Source organism: Cydia pomonella, chromosome 7 (genome assembly GCF_033807575.1).
Source record: "Cydia pomonella isolate Wapato2018A chromosome 7, ilCydPomo1, whole genome shotgun sequence".
Taxonomy (NCBI): Eukaryota; Metazoa; Arthropoda; class Insecta; order Lepidoptera; family Tortricidae; genus Cydia; species Cydia pomonella.
The window spans coordinates 8,138,626-8,158,948 of record NC_084709.1 but is presented as its reverse complement, the minus strand read 5'-3'; the positions used below and the strand labels follow the sequence as shown (position 1 = coordinate 8,158,948).

Sequence of the window (20,323 nt, the reverse complement as noted above, 5' to 3'; positions counted from 1 at the left end):
TCTCACTTCAATTTAACAAAAGTGATAGAGACATACATATAGAAATAGAAAAGTTGAAGTTTGCGGCACCTAGGCCCCCAGTTTTCAGTTAACCCAAATCGGTCGATTTGATCAGAAAATAAATTGGCGTCAATCTCCAATTTAATCACCAATTTTAGATTTATGGTATTATGTGAATTCTGAAAAAAAATAAAAAAAATGCCTCCAAACGTTAATACTAGCAATACATATTGGTATTTGGTATTCTGACGTCACATTGGTAGTATAATCGACGGTCGAAATATGCGTGTAAAATTGGCGTTCGCGTCGGCTACGCGTCGGCACTAGGGTTGCCAGATCGAAAGGCGCTATTATCGGGAACAGATATCAATTTTTCGGGATTTTGGGACTGAAGTCGGGAAAAAAAACGTTCAAATTATAGTAATTGTATTAATAACAACGATATTTTACATTATTGGCATCACGTCAGCTGCTCTGCCCATAGACGTTTTTATATAAAAATAGTATAAATTCTTTGAGATCTTGAACAAATAAAAAAAATGTCTTCTCATTATCTACCTATACTACCATACTTATACTTATTAGGTATCAATAATCAACCAAATTTATGGAAATAATTTTTTTCTTAGCTTGCCACATGTATTTTATATTACTTTTGACCGATTTTACCATTTCTTGGCCTTTTTCGCTATTTAAGCTAGACTTGAAAGTCATGCAGTTTTCGTCAATGTTGAGTCGAATCATTAATTCGGCTTTAATTAGATCCATTCCCATTCTATTTCTTTCTTTTGTGTAGAGGTAAGGCAAACACGCTCCCGCCCCGCACCGCACCCCTCACCGCACAATCTCACGCCAGCTCGCCACGCGCGCCCCACGCGCGCGCATTCAGACGCCCTTGACGCGGGTCGCTCGCTCGTTCGCTCGGCGACAGTTCGGAACTTGAAATTATTGTTTTATTATAACGTGAAGCTGTTTTTCGGGACAGTCTTCACTTCGTCGGGAATCGGGAACACATGCTAAAAATCGGGAGAATCCCGCCAAATCCCGACCATCTGGCAACCCTAGTCGGCACGTGTGTGTGTTTTTTTTTGTGTGTGTTTGATTAGACAATTTAATCAGATTAGCAAGAAAATTATTATATGCTCTTTGGTCTGGAGGTCCAGGGGGCCTACCGCGAAGGCCCGCTGGGCTAGCCTTGTTTTCTTATAAAAGTACTCAAGACATTTGACAGAACGCTAATATTTGCGTTTTTTCGCCTCCTAATTTCCTTTTTTTTATACTGGCAGCACATGGTGTCTGGCACTCTAATTACGTCCTACTGAGAGTAAAAGAGAAAGATTTCGGTTTCCGCGGTAGGCCCGCTGGGCTAGCCTTGTTTTCTTATAAAAGTACTCGAGACATTTGACAGAACGCTAATACTGATATTTGCGTTTTTTCGCCTCCTAAATTTCCTTTTTTTATACTGGCAGCACATGGTTGTAACGATTTCATTCATTCGTTTGGGTACGCCTCTAGGAGAGAATCAATCACTCATTCATTTGGTGCCCATCTCGTTTTTTTGTAATTTCGCTTTCATTCGTGCTTTTCGCTGATGCGCGTTGCACGGATCGCGCGTTGCGTTGATAGCGAAGCGGACCTGCATATTTCTTGTGTGTTTTTAAATATAGATGGATTCTCGCACGCTTAAATACATGTTTCTAATAAATAGATTAATCGTGAAACCAGTGTTGACAACTATGACCGTGTGTATACCTTAAGTTTGCATGGTTTCCATGCAATAGTGCAACAAGCGTTCGAGTCGCAACGAGCCCGTGTAAACAAGAAAGGATTTCGTCTGCAAGATGCCTACGGACTCGGAATGCGAATGTGAGACGGTGTCGAAGGAATGGTTACTTGCGAAGCTGCGGTCAGATGAGAGAGACACGGTGCTAATTGACTGCCGGGGCTCGAACGAATACGCGGTGTCGCACATCCGGTCGGCGGTAAACTTCTCTATCCCGAGCATCATGCTGCGAAGGCTGGCTGCGGGCAAGATCGAGTTGGCATCGACGGTGCAGTGCAAGGAGCTGAAGGCGCGCATCGTGTCGTGTCGTGCGCGAGGCACGTTCGTGCTATACGGCGACGGTGCGCCGCGGGACCCTGACACGGTACACGGCATCCTGCTGCGCCGCCTCAAGCAGGACGGCGTGCAGGTCGTCTGCTTGCAAGGTAACACTCATACCATGCCAAACTACTAACTCGTAATATTAACAATCGCTAAATTGCAATTGTAGCCCTAATCCGTGTTTAAGGAGCTGGTATTCAAAGTTATAATAACTAGCAATTACAATCTCAAATTTAATTTATAAAGTTCATACATATCCAATTTCTTTTCTTGATATTATTTTTCTTTTGTCTTGTTGCGCAGGGGGAATATAGTGGTAAATATCTCTTCATGGCACTTGAACTTGTGTCGTTTTTGAGTTATTGGAATTTTGATTTTATTTCAATTAATCAAGTTTGAAATTTAAATGACATAATCGGTCCGGAGTCGATGGCCTGCCACTCCAAGGGATATGATGAGCAATATTACTTTTCAATAGTATTAAATTCTGGAAGTAAAACGTTTATTTTTTGCTAAATCATTGAAAAACTGTACATATGATATGTGTTTTCCTGCTTGGACCTGAACAACTACACTAACTAACTTCTTTGTACAACAAGCCCCACCATACTCATCTTACTCCATTAACAATTGGGCACACTGCTGTACAATTTATGCAGCAATATACATATGACAAAACGAAATGCATAAGACAGGTCATTGCATATATGCCAGTTAAATGACAAAACAATCAAATTACGTTTTGACCTCATCTTTAACTAACTTGTAATATTAGTAACTGAAGTAGGTAGCTGAAATACCCTTGATTCTACCACACTCTCGGCCAAAGCGCTGAATATATTCATTCAACCAACAATGCATAATGTTTGTTAAGATTTAGTTTTTGTTTCTCAGAAGTAGTGTTTGTAGTTATATTTAAAGAAATTGACCCTGTAATAAAATTATGTCCATGAGTACATTTATTTATTTGGGCCAATTTCCAGGCGCGTCTGGAAAAAGAGGTCGAAAGACAGATTGAAAACACCTGGAGGAGCTATTAGTCCATGAAACACCTGATGAAAGGTAATCTTCCTATATCTCTCAAATGGAAGCTCATGGACATTGCATACTCCCAGCTCTAACCTACGGTGCACAGACTTTGTCTTTGACTAAAGCTCAGAAGTCCAAACTCTGGGTTTGCCAACGAGCCATGGAGTGTAGCATATTGGTGGATTGAGTCCGGAACACCACGCTGCCTTCAAGACACAAATCGTCTATGTAGCTTGGAAAGCGGCCAAGCTAAAATGGGATTGGGCTGGTCACATCAGTCAAATGCCGAATGAGTTGTGGGACAAAGTCACTACAGAGTGGGAGCCCGAAAACTCTAATCGGGGATCTGGCAGACCTCACCGGCGATGGTGGGATGAACTGGACTCCTTCTTGAAGGAATGGCCAGACACAGCACTGAACAGAGATTGGGGGGAGGCCTTTGCCCAGCAGTGGGACACGACAGGCTCCAAATAAAATAAAAAAATAAAAGTATGATCAACAATGCTACAGAAAGTCTTCATATTTAACAACTTCCCAAGAATATATTTTAAATATTAAATATATAGGGAGTGGTTTGCAGTATTGTTTATTGCATATTTTTCCTTTTTAGGGAATAAAAACTATTTAACAAAAAAATTTAACCGCAGAAAAAAAACTAAAAGGCAATAATAAAAGGCACTAACACAAAACGAATCGACCAACAAAAAAAAACAATAGCGCACTGAAAAGAAAAAAAAAATTGTCTTCAATAACGCAAGTGAATACCTACCCTACAATTATAGTCTATTTGTATACACTTTCTATATACCTAATACAATCGCTAGGCTTATATCAATTTAATTACATCTAGAAAGTATGAAATATATACATACATACGTCTGAAATCAATCACACAAATCTGCGTACTTATATATTTACAATCTGTTATTTTTGGAGTCAGTACCAGCCTCAAAAAAACTTGAGCACCTTGGTGAAGAGTTGAACGCAACACATTCCACAACTGCAACCTCCTAGGTGTAACAGATATGATATGAGATAGGTATGAGGGTCGATGATAAATGAATTAATGACAGCTAGTGCAAATGTGGGGTTAGAGATGAATCTCGAAAAAACAAAATTGATGACTAATGAAAAACCGGTACCCATTTTAGCAAGCAACACCACACTTGAATATGTCAAAAAATACGTATATCTTAGGAAACAAATATCATTTAACCCTGAAAGAAATACAGAAGAAATAGAAAGAAGAATAGCCAATACATGGAAACAATTTTGGGCTCACAAAGAAATAATCAAATCACAACTTACTGTACACCTTAAAAAAAATGGTGATGGCTTCATCCCTACTGCCTTGCCTCACATATGGCTGTCAAACATGGACCTTAAGTCAGGCAACCAAAAATAAAATACAGACCACCCAAAGAGCAATGGAAAGGAGCTGTTTATATTCCCTGGTTCCATTCCCATTTTTATATTGTTTCATTTTTTCCAATCACTACACTGTCAAATAGTATGGTCATAACTTATTAAAAGCAGAGTTGTTATCGTAAATGTAATGTCAAGTATGTTGGACGTTGCCGAGTATAGAGTACTTTATGTGCATACGGTTTTCTTAGATCTCCTTTATTTATCTTTTTACTTAAGTTAGTCTTTTTACAATATGTATATAAAAGTAAAATATCTAAACACCACCACCCTCTGCATCTGACCCTTGATCCAACCACCTAGCGAGAGTCTTCGCTGAAATGAATATCCGGACAATTATCGTCTAATCAACATCCCACATAGCGCTTATCTCATGAGCCGCCAAGTTTAGATATGTACTGGACTTGGCCTTCTCGCATTTCACGAGATTATTATTATTATGTAATTATAGGCAAGCAGCTTGTAAGTTCGTAGTCATAATCATATCACATCCCTAAGTAACATCTGTCTAACTCAGGGGTTCCCAATCTTTTTCAACATGCGGCGCAGTTACAAGTTTAGTATTTTGCAACGGCGCCCTTGTAAATTTAAAATCACTGTCGAAAAAGAGTGACACGACGCTATATTATTTACCGATGCGAGCGCTCAAATAGGTACCCGCGAATATTTGTGGTTTCGGATAATGATAGAACTCACGGCGCCCCTCTTTACTTTCTACGGCGCACGAGGGCGCCGCGGCGCACACTTTGGGAACCCCTGGTCTAACTTATTGCTTAAAAGCCACTTGAAGTATATAATAATTTTACTTGTTATTAGAAATACATATATTTAATGCAAATATCGACTTATGTAATGAATTTAATTTTATATTTTATTGTTTCTACAATAACTTCTTAGCTCGTATAATGTTACCAGTCATTTACGCCATTATTTAATATTAAATTTGGTACGGAATCCTAAAATTTATAAAAGTGGGGCAAATGTCAGTCCACCGGATGCTTCCTTGCAAGTTCAACATTCTGTAGGACTTTGACAAAAAGATTATGTTCACATTGGTTCCCAATATTTTTTATTTACTTGTAAATAACATTATTCACTTGCGCTACCAGGAAAGTATCGTTATGATTTAATATTTGGTATAGATTTTTATTCTTGGGATGTTCAGTATAGTAGACGTTATCGATTTAAGGGTTAAGCCTACAGTATTTGCTGGGCCCTATTTCTCGTGCACCCTGCATCTCCTTTCCTATCTTTGTACTCCCTCAGTAAGTGCCCTAAATCTTTTTACACTGCTCTATCCGAGAAATAGTGTGTTCTAAATAGCTTTATAAGATACATCTTTAAACGCATGCCGCCGGGCCCGGAGTCCGCAAGCGTTCGCCACCAGACGTGGGAGAGGAAGTCCACTACTTATTGTGCTCCTCAATGCGAGACGATAGATTATGATCATCGCCTCACGCACACTAGCACGCTCCTTCCTTCTCACTGTATATGCGTTCCTATTGTGTACACTGCAGAGTCAAGACATTTTGCATTCCTCAATTTTATATACAGTTGTCGACATTCATCTTTCTTTTGTAATTTTGAACCTGATCTGTATACCTAATTATCTACCTACTAATATTAAGAAAGGGGTAGGATATGTATTATAACTTATAAATAACTACAAAGGTAGTAGGTACGATATTTTGGTATCTATTTCAACAATGTTTTGTTAGAGTAGTAGGTAGCCGGACTTGTACAATGAAAATGAACAATAGTTTACATATATGCTTCAATGCGCACGTGATTGAAGCACATATGTAAACAAGGAAAAGAACAAGCAGCTTTAAGAAATCTCCCCACTATAGACAGTAATCCTATAAAAAACCAAGAATGATCAAAGATCCTATAGAGAAAAACCGTTTAACTAACACAAACGGGATGATCAAAGAAGGGGGCCGGAAACGCACCGCCTCGACCCACGTCCGACGGAAGAGCGCTACCATTTTATTGATAGGTTCCTGTTTCACTCACGTCCTGTCAATTTTATTAAATCCAACGGCCCCATATGCACGCGTGCAATTTTATTTAAAACACCAACAGCTCTCCGCCGCGACAGCGGGGCTCCGCATCGAATTCATCTCATTCATTAATCAACTGAACCGGCCAATTCCACTTATGGTGGGCGATGGTCAATCGTAAAATAAATAATAGCACGTGCGCTTGCGTCTGAACAACAGGATGTAGCTGAACGTAAACTCTTTGAAACTCTAGTGGTCTGGCAGAGGAAATCGTTAGCATCTGGTCGCTAATATAACTGAGGAAAGCGAAATGGGATAAGGAAGCCTATAGCCTATAGAATATCTTGCGTCTGGCTCTCGAAGTTCGAGTTGGACTCATTGCTGCAGCGGGCAATTGAGGATGCTATAAACCGATCGTCGTTTTCGTACCCGTTGCCAGAGATGGGGATAACAGACTATCTAATGGGTTTTAATGAAAACAATTCAATTCACTGTTTTTAAATTTCTCACAAAAACCATAAATATCCTAGTCTGCATTTTGTACAAAGAAATTAGACGTATGTAAGAAGTAAGCCGGCTCGCTATCTGAATTGACCCCGCGCCTGCCTATAGGTAATTATCTGTGCGAAGGCATAGCATTGGCATTGTTAGTTTTTGCTTGCTGATGTAATGTCCAAACGCCGATACAGCAGGTAGGTCGATCAGTTGGGATGCTACGCATTGTATTCTGGTATATTTATATCTCGTTCCGCTACGGTAGTTCCGTTTCAGTATGCCTCATGGGCTTATGTTTTTCATCACGTTTGTGCACGCAACATGTCTGATACTGATATGTTGAGGCATATCTTATGTTTTAACAACACTGTGACTGATATAATTTAAAGCAACACAAACCAGCCATGTGCTATTATGTACGTCAGATAACTCGCAATCATTGTGCTTAGGTATGGATAAGGAGTTATCCAAATGAAACAGATAAAGTACATTATTTGTATACAATTTAATATTATCTACTCATTTCGTATTTTGATTCCTTTGCCACCCGACATTTATTTCGACTGTCTATATAATATATTGAACAAATAAATGCCCCTGCTTTATTTTACATCCTAAAACTCCCATTTGATGGATTTCATTCTTACACAGAATCCACTGACGTCAATTCGTTCTGCGAATGTAGTGTTCCCAGAACCTGGCCATCCGTACACTATTACCTCATTTATTTATAACTGCTGTTTGACGGCTTTTGCCTAGAGCGCAATTTTAACAGAATGCGGATATTACGGCAATAGCCTACAGTTATGTATACGGTATTGAACACATACATAAGTGACAATTGGGTGCGCTCCCGCTAATCAGTTTTTAATAATTCATTCATTCTTCATTCTTTATTGAGTCAGCCCCTGTTCATTTGATGTGTGCCCGGACTCTACGCGAATTGTGATGCCGCAAATAGAAACCTGCGAGGAGTAATTAAGGATATTCGTTATAAATATTAGCTTGCGTGTGACCTGACAAATACAGGGAAATGTTAGAAATGTATATATATGTAGGTACCTATATAATATCGCTTTCCAAAGGATGTTGGTAATGGCCATAATATATTTTGATTTATGGCAGGTTTTTAAGCTTTACCGACATCGGACGGGTAACTTATGATTGTTGAATAATGTCAATATTAAATCATCTAGACATAGAAACGCGGTAGCGAATCACTCTGCAAAACGTTGACTACGTATCGATAATCTGCAAAAAATTGGTCGGGGACTTATTAGGTACTTACGCATTTTCAAGACCGTAGTTGTCTTCAATAATTCCGGTATTAGATATTAATTCCTAAGAGTTTTCATACATTGCCCTTACAAAATGATTGGTATATGAATATTGGACATGCTGAATGTATAATTCCGGGCCAGCAAAGAGATTTAGAGGCAAGGTTGTTGATAAACGCGCGGGAAGGACGAGGCCGCGGGCCAAGGCCTCCACCTGCAGCCCGCGCTCCGCGCCCGCGCCGCGCTTCGCCACCCTACACCTATCCACAATCACCACATTATCGCTTTGTTCCTAACTCGCTCGTCTCTAACCTTTTGTGGACATTCCAGACTAGATTTGTTAGTTAGTTCCAACCTCCATGCATATTTTGTTTTTTGTCGTGTAAATTAGTCGACACAACCTAAATGGCATATCTGCGTATGGCCAGAGCCGGTGGGTGGCGTAAAAGAGTAAGACGTTCGAAATGTATTTTATGTAGGTGTAATATCTTTTTAGGATGAAGGATTCAGTCTAAGCGACCTGGGCAATTTTAATGGGAGTCCTTGCGAGTGGCGAACGTGGGGCCGGCGCGGGGCGCGCGGGGGTTTCATTGAGAGCGGCGAATGAATGGGCGAGATGAGTCATCGGATCGATGCCGCGCGCCGCCAGCCCTCCCCCTTCCCCGCGCGGCTCCGCCTCGCACCCCTCCATCATCTCCATCATCATGCAACCCTCCTACCCCATGTCTCACGAGGTTCCTTGGGCTACTGACTGCAAAACCCAATTGTGAGGCCAGATTCCAAGTAGTAAAAGAGATGAAGAGAAAACAGATAATCAATTATTGAGAGTAGAATGTAAAATTCATTAGTTAATGCAGGTATTCATAATACGGCAAGCAAGCAAGCGGTAAAGACGCCAAGGGGGGTTCAGCACCCAAGCTTCAGCAATAAAACCGTAGTTTTTTTTTGTATTTTAATACCACTACCCAAGTAACACGCAAATATATTATACATATATCTACCAACCGTGCAATACTATTAAAGCATAGTTCATATAGAATTGGTACGCACTAGAAGATTGTTATTTTTTTAAGTAAATAAAATAAGACAGTTATGAATGGTGAATTTTAAATAGTAATGTATTTAGCTTTCAAATAAGTATAAATAAATAAAAAATCTCTGTTATGTAAATAATTACGAACTGGTTTCATAATGGACCCCCCTCATCTTCTGCACAGCACTTTTGTCGACATTTTTAGCGTGTTGATTTCTTGTAGATCGCAATATTCGCAATGAATTGACACCCTGGACAATTTGACTAGTCTTGTTTTCTTTTTTTTTTCATGATTGCCCAGTAGTTTTTGATAGATTGAAATTGGGGACAATTCGGAGGTATGTAATTGGCCTGATTATTAGCATACCATGCCAAAACTTTTTTTGAGTAGTGGCAGCTGGCTAAATCCAGTCAACATTTCACATTACCGTTATGGGTTCTAATCATGTTATAATAAATGGCAATACTCATTTCTCTAAGCACTCTTTAAGGGGCTGTCAATACCTAAAGCGCGCACACTGTCTATTTGTATCGGAGTAAATGAGATAGCACTGTCGCATGTTACTGGGCCTGGGCAAGGGAATAATAAGAAAAATATTTAAATAAAAAAAAGTGGATTATTAGTGTAATATTTTACTCAATAGCGGTTTAGATATAAATGTTTTGAAATTGTGATTTTAATTGCAGACCCATAAGTCAAAACAATAAAGACATAAAACCGTTTAATTGTGATTTTAAGACCAATCTTTGCAATTATTTTCTATCGAGCCGATTTCGTTCAATCATGTATCGAGTACAACCACGGTCTTTGAAATATAATTAATATGAACATATATTTTTCTTACTTGACTAAAACAAATAGTCTTTCTTAAAAAACTGTTTAAGTAACATCAATTTCAAGGACATTGGGTGTTGACAGCCTCTTAATATAAATATCCGACTTCATTGTTGACTATGTTATAAAACGTTTCGTCTTACAGCCGCAATTATAAATTCCTTGCCGTATCATACGTTTTTTGCGAACTTGTCAAGTTTCACGAACTTATATTTTTCGGGTACATTACCTCTATAATTGGCCATAAAAAACTTCGAACCGAGTAGTTGATTAAAATCGAGTTTTACATACGTCTTGTCGTCCAACGTTTTAGCTTGTCGGATCTGTTTAACAGTCCGATTTGGCTGTTTTATTGCTCGATAGCTCTTATAGCCACCTCTGAGGAGAATCATCTTTATCTTTCTAGAAGTTTCTTAGAATTTTTAGGATAAATCGTAATTAGACCGTCCTGAATTTTGTTTAAGTGACCTTGGGACGTTTTTTTCCCAAAATCTTGTTATTTGTCCCTGACCTCCAATTAGTTTGTATTATCTTGTCGGCTGATAGAGTCTCCTTGCTACGTTTTATGACCCTACAAATACTAGCTTTTAGCATCTGAAGCGATTTAGCTGTCTTTGTCCGGGATCGATAAGAATTTTTGAAGTATTTGTGCACGATCAATCTCCTTTTAACTTTAAAATCCATAAAGCTAGAAAAATAATATTTTCGCCATTAACACTTTGAAAGTTGGTGATTGAAATGTAATTGTCGATTTTTTTCCCGCCATGGACTTATTATTTTTTAAACATTGCTAATTATGTGCCAATTCTATATGAACTAAGCTTTACCTATACCTACCAATAAAAATACGAAAGGTAACTAAGAACACAGATAGGTGTGATAGTGGGCGAAAACCTTTATAGTTTGAAACTCTGCAACCTCCATTTGTCACGAGCCTTTTTGATTGTAGGTACGTGACAGGGGATGGATGGCCAACCGTGGTAATTTGCTGCCGGGAAATGTAGGGACGAAAGGAACTTGACGAATACCGAGAGTGGGCCAGAATTATACCCGTCATATAAAAGTTTCGTTGGAAACTGGCAAAATTGTCTCGACCCACGATAGCAATAAATTGCCCGTATAGATGTACTTAAAGACGAATTTCCACGAGACGACACAAAAAAATTAGATATAACGAAACTGGCTTCAAGTACCAATACGTTATTTTATTACCAATCATACTTAAAATTTAGAATAGAGTCGTCAACACTTTCGAAAGGTATTTACTTCCTTCCTTCTTATACGAACGCTTTTTTGACGGCAACCTCGCTTAAATTCTGAAGATCCCATCGACTAAACCCTACAAACTTCAATACAATATAAAGAAAACACCCATGTCACAACGGATATTACGGGAACAAATATTACGGGATTATTTAATATTTATACTGGTATGTTATTGCTCTCAAAACCTTTTTGATGGAAAATTGATCATTCCAGCTGGTTTTACAGTAGAAGTTAATGTCAGCCATTGCAAAACGTAGATCGTGATGCATTGTGCGGCCAGCGTGTTACAGCGGCGGACACAACGGGGGCGGCATTAGCATCACAATGCCGGGAGTGGACAGGAAACGCGGCGGAAGCCACGACTGCGACTGGACGGCAGCGGCAGACGGCTCGCCTGCACCCTTTGTTCAGTAATTTAGCCCGGTTCTCGAGGACCGTACCTCTGTATTTATTCTTACTCTACATACACGTCATAGGATACCTTTTTCCTTTGTCACAACGGTCACAAGGGGCAGAACGGGAAGAAGAATTATAAGACGTGTGATCATTTTAAGTACCAAATATAATATCACGTCCAATTAGACCAGGGGTTCCCAATCTTTTTCAACATGCGGCGCAGTTACAAGTTTAGTATTTTGCAACGGCGCCCTTGTAAATTTAAAATCACGGTCGAAAAAGAGTGACACGACGCTATATTATTTACCGATGCGAGCGCTCAAATAGGTACCCGCGAATATTTGTGGTTTCGGATAATGATAGAACTCACGGCGCCCCTCTTTACTTTCTACGGCGCACCAGGGCGCCGCGGCGCACACTTTGGGAACCCCTGAATTAGACTAATAGCGGCGCCAACATTATTCGTACTAATGCTAATCGGCCAATGGTCAATGGTCATGCCCACAATCAATAAGCATTAAACGTTGCAGCAATGAATCGCAGCAGCGGTCGATAATCTCTTCGGTGTGCAAAGAGAACTACAAGCTTTCTCAAATCATGCGACTACGTCAGTTAGTAGTTTATACGTAATTGTAAAACGTCAACCTTTTTTAGCTAAATTCCTGCATAAGAAATATCTGCTATCTCAGTCAGTGCATTAACTCTTAGATGTATTGTTTTAGCGCTCACACGATCGGTACATTCGCCTGGAAGTAACAACTCAACTCTGAATAATTTATATTGCGCAGCTAATATTCTTTATTAGCCAGCTACTTGTAAGTATAGGATTTGTATGAGTTCATAGTTACTCGAAATGTTTTTCATTCATTCATTCATAGGACCTAATTGGCTAGTTTGTATGCTTTATCAACTGGCCTGTAGGACCTGGCCATCTAAGCATCGCCAATCAATAATACTAGTGATTCGAACTCGATTGCTACCTACATATTGAAAATGGTAGCGTTTGCCGATTGTATCGTATGAATGGCGAAACGTCAATGAAACAAAAAGAATGAATGAAACGAGTCTTGAATAACGACTGATCCACCAGTGAGCGCCGATTGTTAGCACAGCTAGACTACTGCTACGACTCAGTGTACAAAGGCCTTATGTCACAATCATTACACAACACATGCGATTATTAGGCTCTGCGGCACAGCATTAAATTTGCTTTACGCTCTAATGAATGGACAGCATGTTATGTGTGTATGATAAACAAGAGTACATCAAAATTTCCATTTATATGTTCACGATAACGTCATCATGGTTAAATATAATACTGTTTTATTTTTTCAAGTCACCTTGGGGTTTAATTTACGCTATTCACAACTAGCTGTGTACTTACGTCTACCGCTCTGCATATTCCACGGTGGCTTCTGCTTCACAGAACAATAAAATTAACGGTTACTCCTTCTCATGTTCATTGCGAGTTGCGAGTGTTGCGACGCTGGATTACCTACGTAGAATTATAGCTATGGCATTTCGCCCACCTTTCCGAGTGAATCGCATTCAAAAATATTTTTCACCACACCAGCTGATAAAGGCGCTCTTGGTTGTTTAAAAACGAATGAAAAAGCCACATTTGTGGCAAAGTAATCAGTTAGAATTGATTTTAATAAAAGTAAATAAGGTAGAATTGATTTTTAAATGATGATTTTAAATGATAAATAACGTTCATTTGATTTTGATTTGGTTTGATATATTAGTTAGTATATTGGTGATTTTTTTTAAGTTTCACGCGGTGGCAAAATTTGTTTAAAGGGCACAGGCACGAGACTTTGAAATCCTTGCAACGCTCAAGATTCCACTTTTCGAACCCCTCGCTACGCTAGTGGTTAAATTTTGGAATTTTTCGCTTGCTCGGGTATCAATATTAGCACGAGCGGTTATACAACAATTTTGCCCCCTGTAAAACAAATAACTTACCCGGAACTAGTGATGTGCCGCCGAGAAATTACGCAGTTACCGTAATTTTCATTAGTGAAAATGACCGTAAATTGAATTTTGCTTACAACTTTTGTGGTTTTTAAATATATTTTATGTTATTATTATTAAGTGTAGTAATGTTATGTGACACGTAGTTGATTGTTATAATTAATAGTGTTATTTCGCCTTATCTTAGGCCTGGGCCTGTAGAGCTAGCTCTATCTGGGCTTCCTTGTACGGTGGAGCCAAAGAGCTTTATTCTGGGTTACCATCCCTCTTGATATTGAACTACCATGTGTTCGGAGGTCTTCGTCTTCCCAGGAATGTTGTAAAGATATTGTATTGTAGCACGGGTAGGTTTCTGTAACTTGACGATGGGCGCCTATTTTTCGTCACGGAAGGTGGGGGCTAGTCTAGCCGACTCAACCCCCTGTGTCTTTGTACGTTGCAGCAGCAGTGAGCGTACCTTCCTAAAGGGCATCGGGAGAATAAATTCTGGGTCAATCGCCTCCGCACCTGATCCTTGCCTGGCAAGCTCATCTGCACCGTCGTTACCCCAGGATCGACTGTGTCCCTTGATCCATTGAAGGGTGAGATTCTTATTAAGACATACAGCTATGCCATATGGAGGTCTCGATTAGTCGTTTGTGGCATTCATGTATCTGTTTTAATGTAATTATATGACTTTCTACTGTAGGATAGTATGTGGATGGAGGATTCTACTACCTCCTTGCAGTGATGATAGCCCCCGCATTGATGATGCCCATGCACTCAGCTTCGAATACTGAGCCATGAGCTGCTCGTGGTAATGGACACGTTTAGATCTTCTGAGAAGGTTCCAGAGCCCGAACCACTCTCTGTATTGGACCCATTAGTGAAGATTCTCGGCTCACTGGTATTAAGTCCTCCGTGATTGTCGTTCTCACATAATTGTAGTTTGTACCTTTTGTCGAAGGTTGTTTATGAATCCGGTCCGTGCCTGCTCTGAGCATTTGAAAGTCTTCGTAAACCTTTTTCAGGCATATTGTGTGCTGAGCTCCCAGGTTAGATCATATGTTGAGGTCGTTGAGGTTTCTCAACCTTACCGCTGAGGAGGTGGCTTCTTGCTATATATGTGGGTGAAGCGGTGGAAGGTTTAGCATGACCTTCATGGCTGCAGTCTGTGTGTATCTCGTGTTTGGTAGGGATATTAAAGACAGATTAAACTGTCAAATTATCATTTCGTTTCATTATGAGGTCGGACCATCTAAGCCTTCTTGTAGTTTGTCAGTAATAGGGACCACTCTGAAAGATCCTCTAACGTGCTGCGCTATCGAGACGAGTAATATAACATAGAAAAGTCGAGCGCTATGAATGTAGGATCTTGAGGGCATTCGGGAACTATTTTAATCCGTTAGTTCCCAAACTGTACAAAAATATAGTTTCCACGTGTTTTTTTACCTGAAGTAACTGGTACATTGCGAACTCAGCTGATAAGCGCTCATCTGTTTACAATATAAAAGCCTTACTTAAAATAAACACGACATGTAATAAAATGTCTTAAAACACAATTGTAATTTAAGCCAAAATTACATATCATTCTTTACCTTATATACACATCAACGTTTGCTTATTTAACATATGACTTATTTAAATATTTTTGGTTTTTAGATTACAAAACATTATTATTATTTATTGTATTATTTTAAAATCACAGTAATAAGTTTTGATTTTTTTACAGTGTTATAATGTTATAGAATATTATATAATTACCTAAGGTGAAATAATAGAGAACTCACTTTATTTTTCGTTAGGCAACTTCCCTACTTTCAATGAAACACTTTAAATCGCACATCTAAAGAAACTTATTAAATATTAGTAAGATAATTTAATATTATTGTGTATTTCATCCGTCACATTTAATTATATCATTGAATAAAGTGAAATTTCTTCTAGAAAAATTACCCGAGAACATTCGCGGGGAAGATTCCCCGCAATTTACGGCGGTAATTTACGGTAATTTTGGTAATAAACTAGTTCCTTTTAACAGATTTTTTGAAAATTTCTGTGAAGATTGTATTACCTACATAAAAATCCATTTAGTAAAAAAAAGTTAAAAAATATGAAAACTTAGGCAACTTTCTCCATAATTACGGAGAACGTTACCGCGTAAATTACCCCAAAATTCTTTTCGTTCACTTAATTTATGGTAACGGCATATCACTACCCGGAACCTAGTTGTTTCTCATGCCTAATATTCGTTCCACTGAGAAATCAACTTAATTAATAAATCATGATTATTGCGTTTTGCTTACTTGATCAAAGTATATCTAATCCTTATTGTTAGCAATTTAACTCATAAATATTATTCTGATGAATTGGCGAGCCCAACAGCGTACACTAAAACGACAATTGAGCGATAGCACATTCTTAAATTGAATATTCTATGTATATGTATATGAGAAACTATTCAAGTGTAACGTAGCGTCATGCTGCAATGACTGTCGCTCATTGCAGCATGACGCTACGTTGGCGAGCCCAGCTTGGTATTTTCTGGTATAATTAATGATCCCAAGATTAGTTACATTACAACTATAAGTACTTCAGAAAAAGGTTGAAATGCGAATACAAAGCGGTGTTTCGGAAACACCCATATAAGAAAGAAAGACTTCTTGTTTCTCTATATTAATTACTAATGTGTAGAGTGGTCATCAACACGTAATGGGAATGAGTCATGATGATATCAGATTGTTAACTTGTCGTCGTCATTCTTTCTATTAAGAGCAATTCCTAGCTGAGCAACTTTTCAAATCTCGAATTTTTGAAGCTATGTTTCTGTCGCGCTGCGGTGGGTGGGAGCGGGCGCTATCTAAGTGTGAGTGCGCGCACACAGATGCGAGACGCGAGCGCTCGCTCATTGCACGCCGTTCCGTTGACATTGCCGACGAGCCGGCCGGAATTCATCCTGCGCCATCCGACGCAAGTTGTTTTTGATGTTATCAAGTTGTGTTTGATGTTGTTTTTAATTTTTATATTATACTGTATCTATTAATTACTATTTAGATGAAGACTGCAAAAAATAATGATGTCCTTGCTTCGGTCGTCGTACCTATCCGTGACAATAAGTTGGCTGTGATCATGGTGTGTTGTGAAATTTTGTAAGTAGGTATGGTTAACCTACAATCTAAATAGTAGTAGTAGTACGATGGGGCTAAACTTATGCCGCCTTATTGAAGAACGTATCGCAATGACAATCTGGGTAAGGTATGTTGGGGTAATGTCGGTCAATTTTGGGACCAATTGAGAGAACTCGCGAATTTTTTTTTCTAGATCGTGTCAGATTCTTGAAGTACGGAGCAAATCGTTAAATAATAACCGTAGATTCGGCCTGGATTTTGGTAATCTTCAATATATAACAGTTTTAGTTTTGTACATGTGTAAAGATGAGACATACTTTTTTTAGGGTAACGAGTGTATTGCCATCAAGGGAGAACATCGCATGGTGAATAAAAGTTGTTTTTAATGGAAAGAGAATAAGGTATCACAAAGAAATAGGTCCGGTGTTTAGCCTTCTCCTACGTATATAAATTGCAGCCAACAATACAAACTTAAAAGTTGTCATCGAATGTTCTATTTTTCGTATTTTTGTATCCGATCTTAACCCTGATACAAAAATTTGGTAAAATTGTGGCTCTCAAACTTTGATACTTATGTTATATGGCAATTTGATAAGTAAACAATGTGCTAATAATTGCGATTTTGACGGTAAAATATAGGAATTATATATATATATATATATATAGTTGTATACAATCTTTATATAAAATGTAAGGATCGTATGCAAAGAGTAAAGTCAATATATAGGAAAAGAGAGCCCTCTTGAAGCATTTTAAGGAAACTAATTTCGAAGTGCTAACTATATATGTGTGCGTTCACATCTACATTATGCATCCGTATGTGAAGGTACTTTCGTACTACATAGTATTAGGTCTACTTCGGCGGTGTACATGTTATTGTTTTGTTTGTTTTCTTGTAACTTTCATAGTTTTTCTGTTTACAAGATATTAAACAAAATACTAACTTGTAAGCCGCCCAAGTAGACCTAATATTATGTAAAAAAGTTTTAAAAAGAATGAAATAAAAAAAACATACTTTATAGTAATGGAAGAATATGTATATTGCTTTCAATTTGATATACAAGATAGTAATAGACTAGTAAGTAAGTAAGTAAATATTCTTTATTGCACCACAAAGAAGACAAATTAAAAAAAAACAGATTTACAATGTAAAGAAAGGTAGCAACAGGCGGTCTTATCGCTGTAAGCGATCTCTTCCAGACAACCTTAGGGTAGCAGGATATAAAGAACAGTAAGTTTTTAGAACAGGTAGTGCACGAATGAATTAGAGGAATAGGAAAATTACACATACATCAAGCAGACAGTACATACAGTACATTTACAATTTAAATAAACATATAAATATAACAATACATACCTATATTAAAATAAATAAATATTAGATACATATCTAAATATACATACATACATAATATAACACAGCGGCACATTAAGAAAGAGACAAGTAATGATTTTTCAGTAGGGTTTTAAAGCTTTGAAGAGTTTTCGCACACCTAATATCTAAGGGCAGGCTGTTCCACAGCCGAACAGCTCGAAAAGTGAAAGAGTCAGTATAATATTTTGTAGAGGATGGAGGGGGAACAAGTAGATATTTCCGTGAAGGCCTGACGGAGGAGAGATATGTAAAACGCTCTTTAAGATATGGGGGAGTAGAGGGGTTGAAAAGAACGCTATAAAGAAGATTGAGAATATGAGAATTACGACGAAGACGTATAGGGAGCCACTTGAGCTGGGCACGGAAGTTGGAAATATGGTCAAATTTGCGAAGTCCAAATATAAATCTAATACAGAGATTTTGCAAGCGCTCAAGTTTATTGAGCTGGTCCTCATTAAGATCCAGATAACTGATGTCAGCATAGTCTAGTATAGGCATAAGAAGGGATTGTGCAAGCGCAATTTTGGTGGCTAATGGCAAGAAGTTACGTAGTCGGCGAAGTGAACCCATTGAAGCAAACATCTTTCTGCTTACCTCGCCAATCTGGGGTATCCAAGATAAAGTACGGTCTATTATGATTCCTAGGTTTTTAACTTGATGTGAGAAGGGAATGTGAACACCATCAAACATTACGTCAGGTAGCAGAGAAAAATCAATCCTAGGAATTAATTTAGAACTACCTACAATTATCGCTTGGGTTTTACTTGGGTTGACCTTAAGCCCATATCGCCTACTCCAGTCTGAGATGCAATCCAAGTCACGATTTATGGAGTTGATAATTATAGGTAGATTGCTAATGATGCCTTGAGAATAAATTTGGAGGTCGTCGGCATAAAGGTGGTATGATGAAGAGATACTACTGGTAATGGAATTTATGAAAATAGAGAAAAGAAGAGGAGACAGCACGCCACCCTGCGGAACGCCAGCCAGCGTGCTGCACCACGAAGAACGAAGAGAATCAACCTTAACGCGTTGTCGACGACCTTTTAAGTAACTAATAAACCAATCAATCACCGCAGGAGATATGTTAAGAGAATGCAGAATACCGAGCAGAACGTCAAAATCAACAGTGTTAAACGCGTTACTGAAATCCAACAGCGTTAACACGGTGACCTTTCTGTTATCCATCCCAGCGCGAATGTCGTCGGTGATTTTTACAAGAGCGGTAGTCGTACCATGACCCGAGCGGAAACCGGACTGAAAAGGATTCAGGAGCTCATGCCTATTTAAGAAAGATGTTAATTGATGATGCACTAGGCGCTCAAGGACTTTGGAGAGGAAAGGGAGGATACAAATTGGGCGATAGTCAGAAAAAGAAGTAGGATTTGTCTTTTTAGGGAGGGGGATGACGTCAGCGTCTTTCCAAAGTGAAGGAAAAATGTTACAAGAAATCGAGTGGTTTAGGATGTGGGTAATAATAGGTACTAGGAGATCAAGAAGAGGAAGGATCATGTTACGACTTACGCTGTCCGACCCGACGGTAGACTAGGTGTTGTAAGTACTTCAGCTTCCGAGCGTTTCTTCTTTGACATTAATATCCAACTGGACGTGAATTCAAGATATTCTGGAGGTAAAGTAAGGACAGGTATAGTGTATATTAGGATAAATCCTGGTAATTTCGTCTCGCTCTCAAGCTCCGTAAACAATTTGCTCCAGATATTCTTTAAAATAAACACATGGTATTCGATTTCTTCTTGGACTAATGAATTTAAGGCATAGGGCGTATGTCTTGTCTACACACGTACTTCCATAGATGCACTCTATCTCGTCTTAATTCGAGAATCAAATTGCACAAACCTTTCAGAGTTTCATCGGACATGTTTGTCTTAACAAAATTAAAATAATCACCGCTTGTTTTCATCTGTATGTATGTATGTATAAACTCTTTATTGTACAAAAGACAAAATATAAATATGGCACAGGATAAGCAGTACAAAGGCGAAC

The 20,323-nt window shown here is 38.6% G+C and overlaps 1 protein-coding gene across 5 annotated transcripts in view; it reads left to right on the top strand.

Annotated features, from left to right (window-relative positions):
* Window positions 1–1,438: 1,438 nt before the first annotated feature.
* The window catches only part of LOC133519740 (dual specificity protein phosphatase Mpk3-like), a 57,532-nt gene continuing 38,647 nt past the window's right edge, over window positions 1,439–20,323 (top strand). For 2 of the 5 annotated variants that reach the window (XM_061853807.1, XM_061853808.1), the window contains exon 1: window positions 1,447–2,208. In XM_061853807.1, coding sequence (XP_061709791.1) covers window positions 1,842–2,208 — 367 coding nt within the window. In that variant the 5' untranslated portion in view covers window positions 1,447–1,841. Of the gene's footprint in view, window positions 2,209–20,323 lie in introns of all 5 variants that reach the window. The other 3 variants (XM_061853804.1, XM_061853806.1, XM_061853805.1) reach the window with 3 other exon arrangements.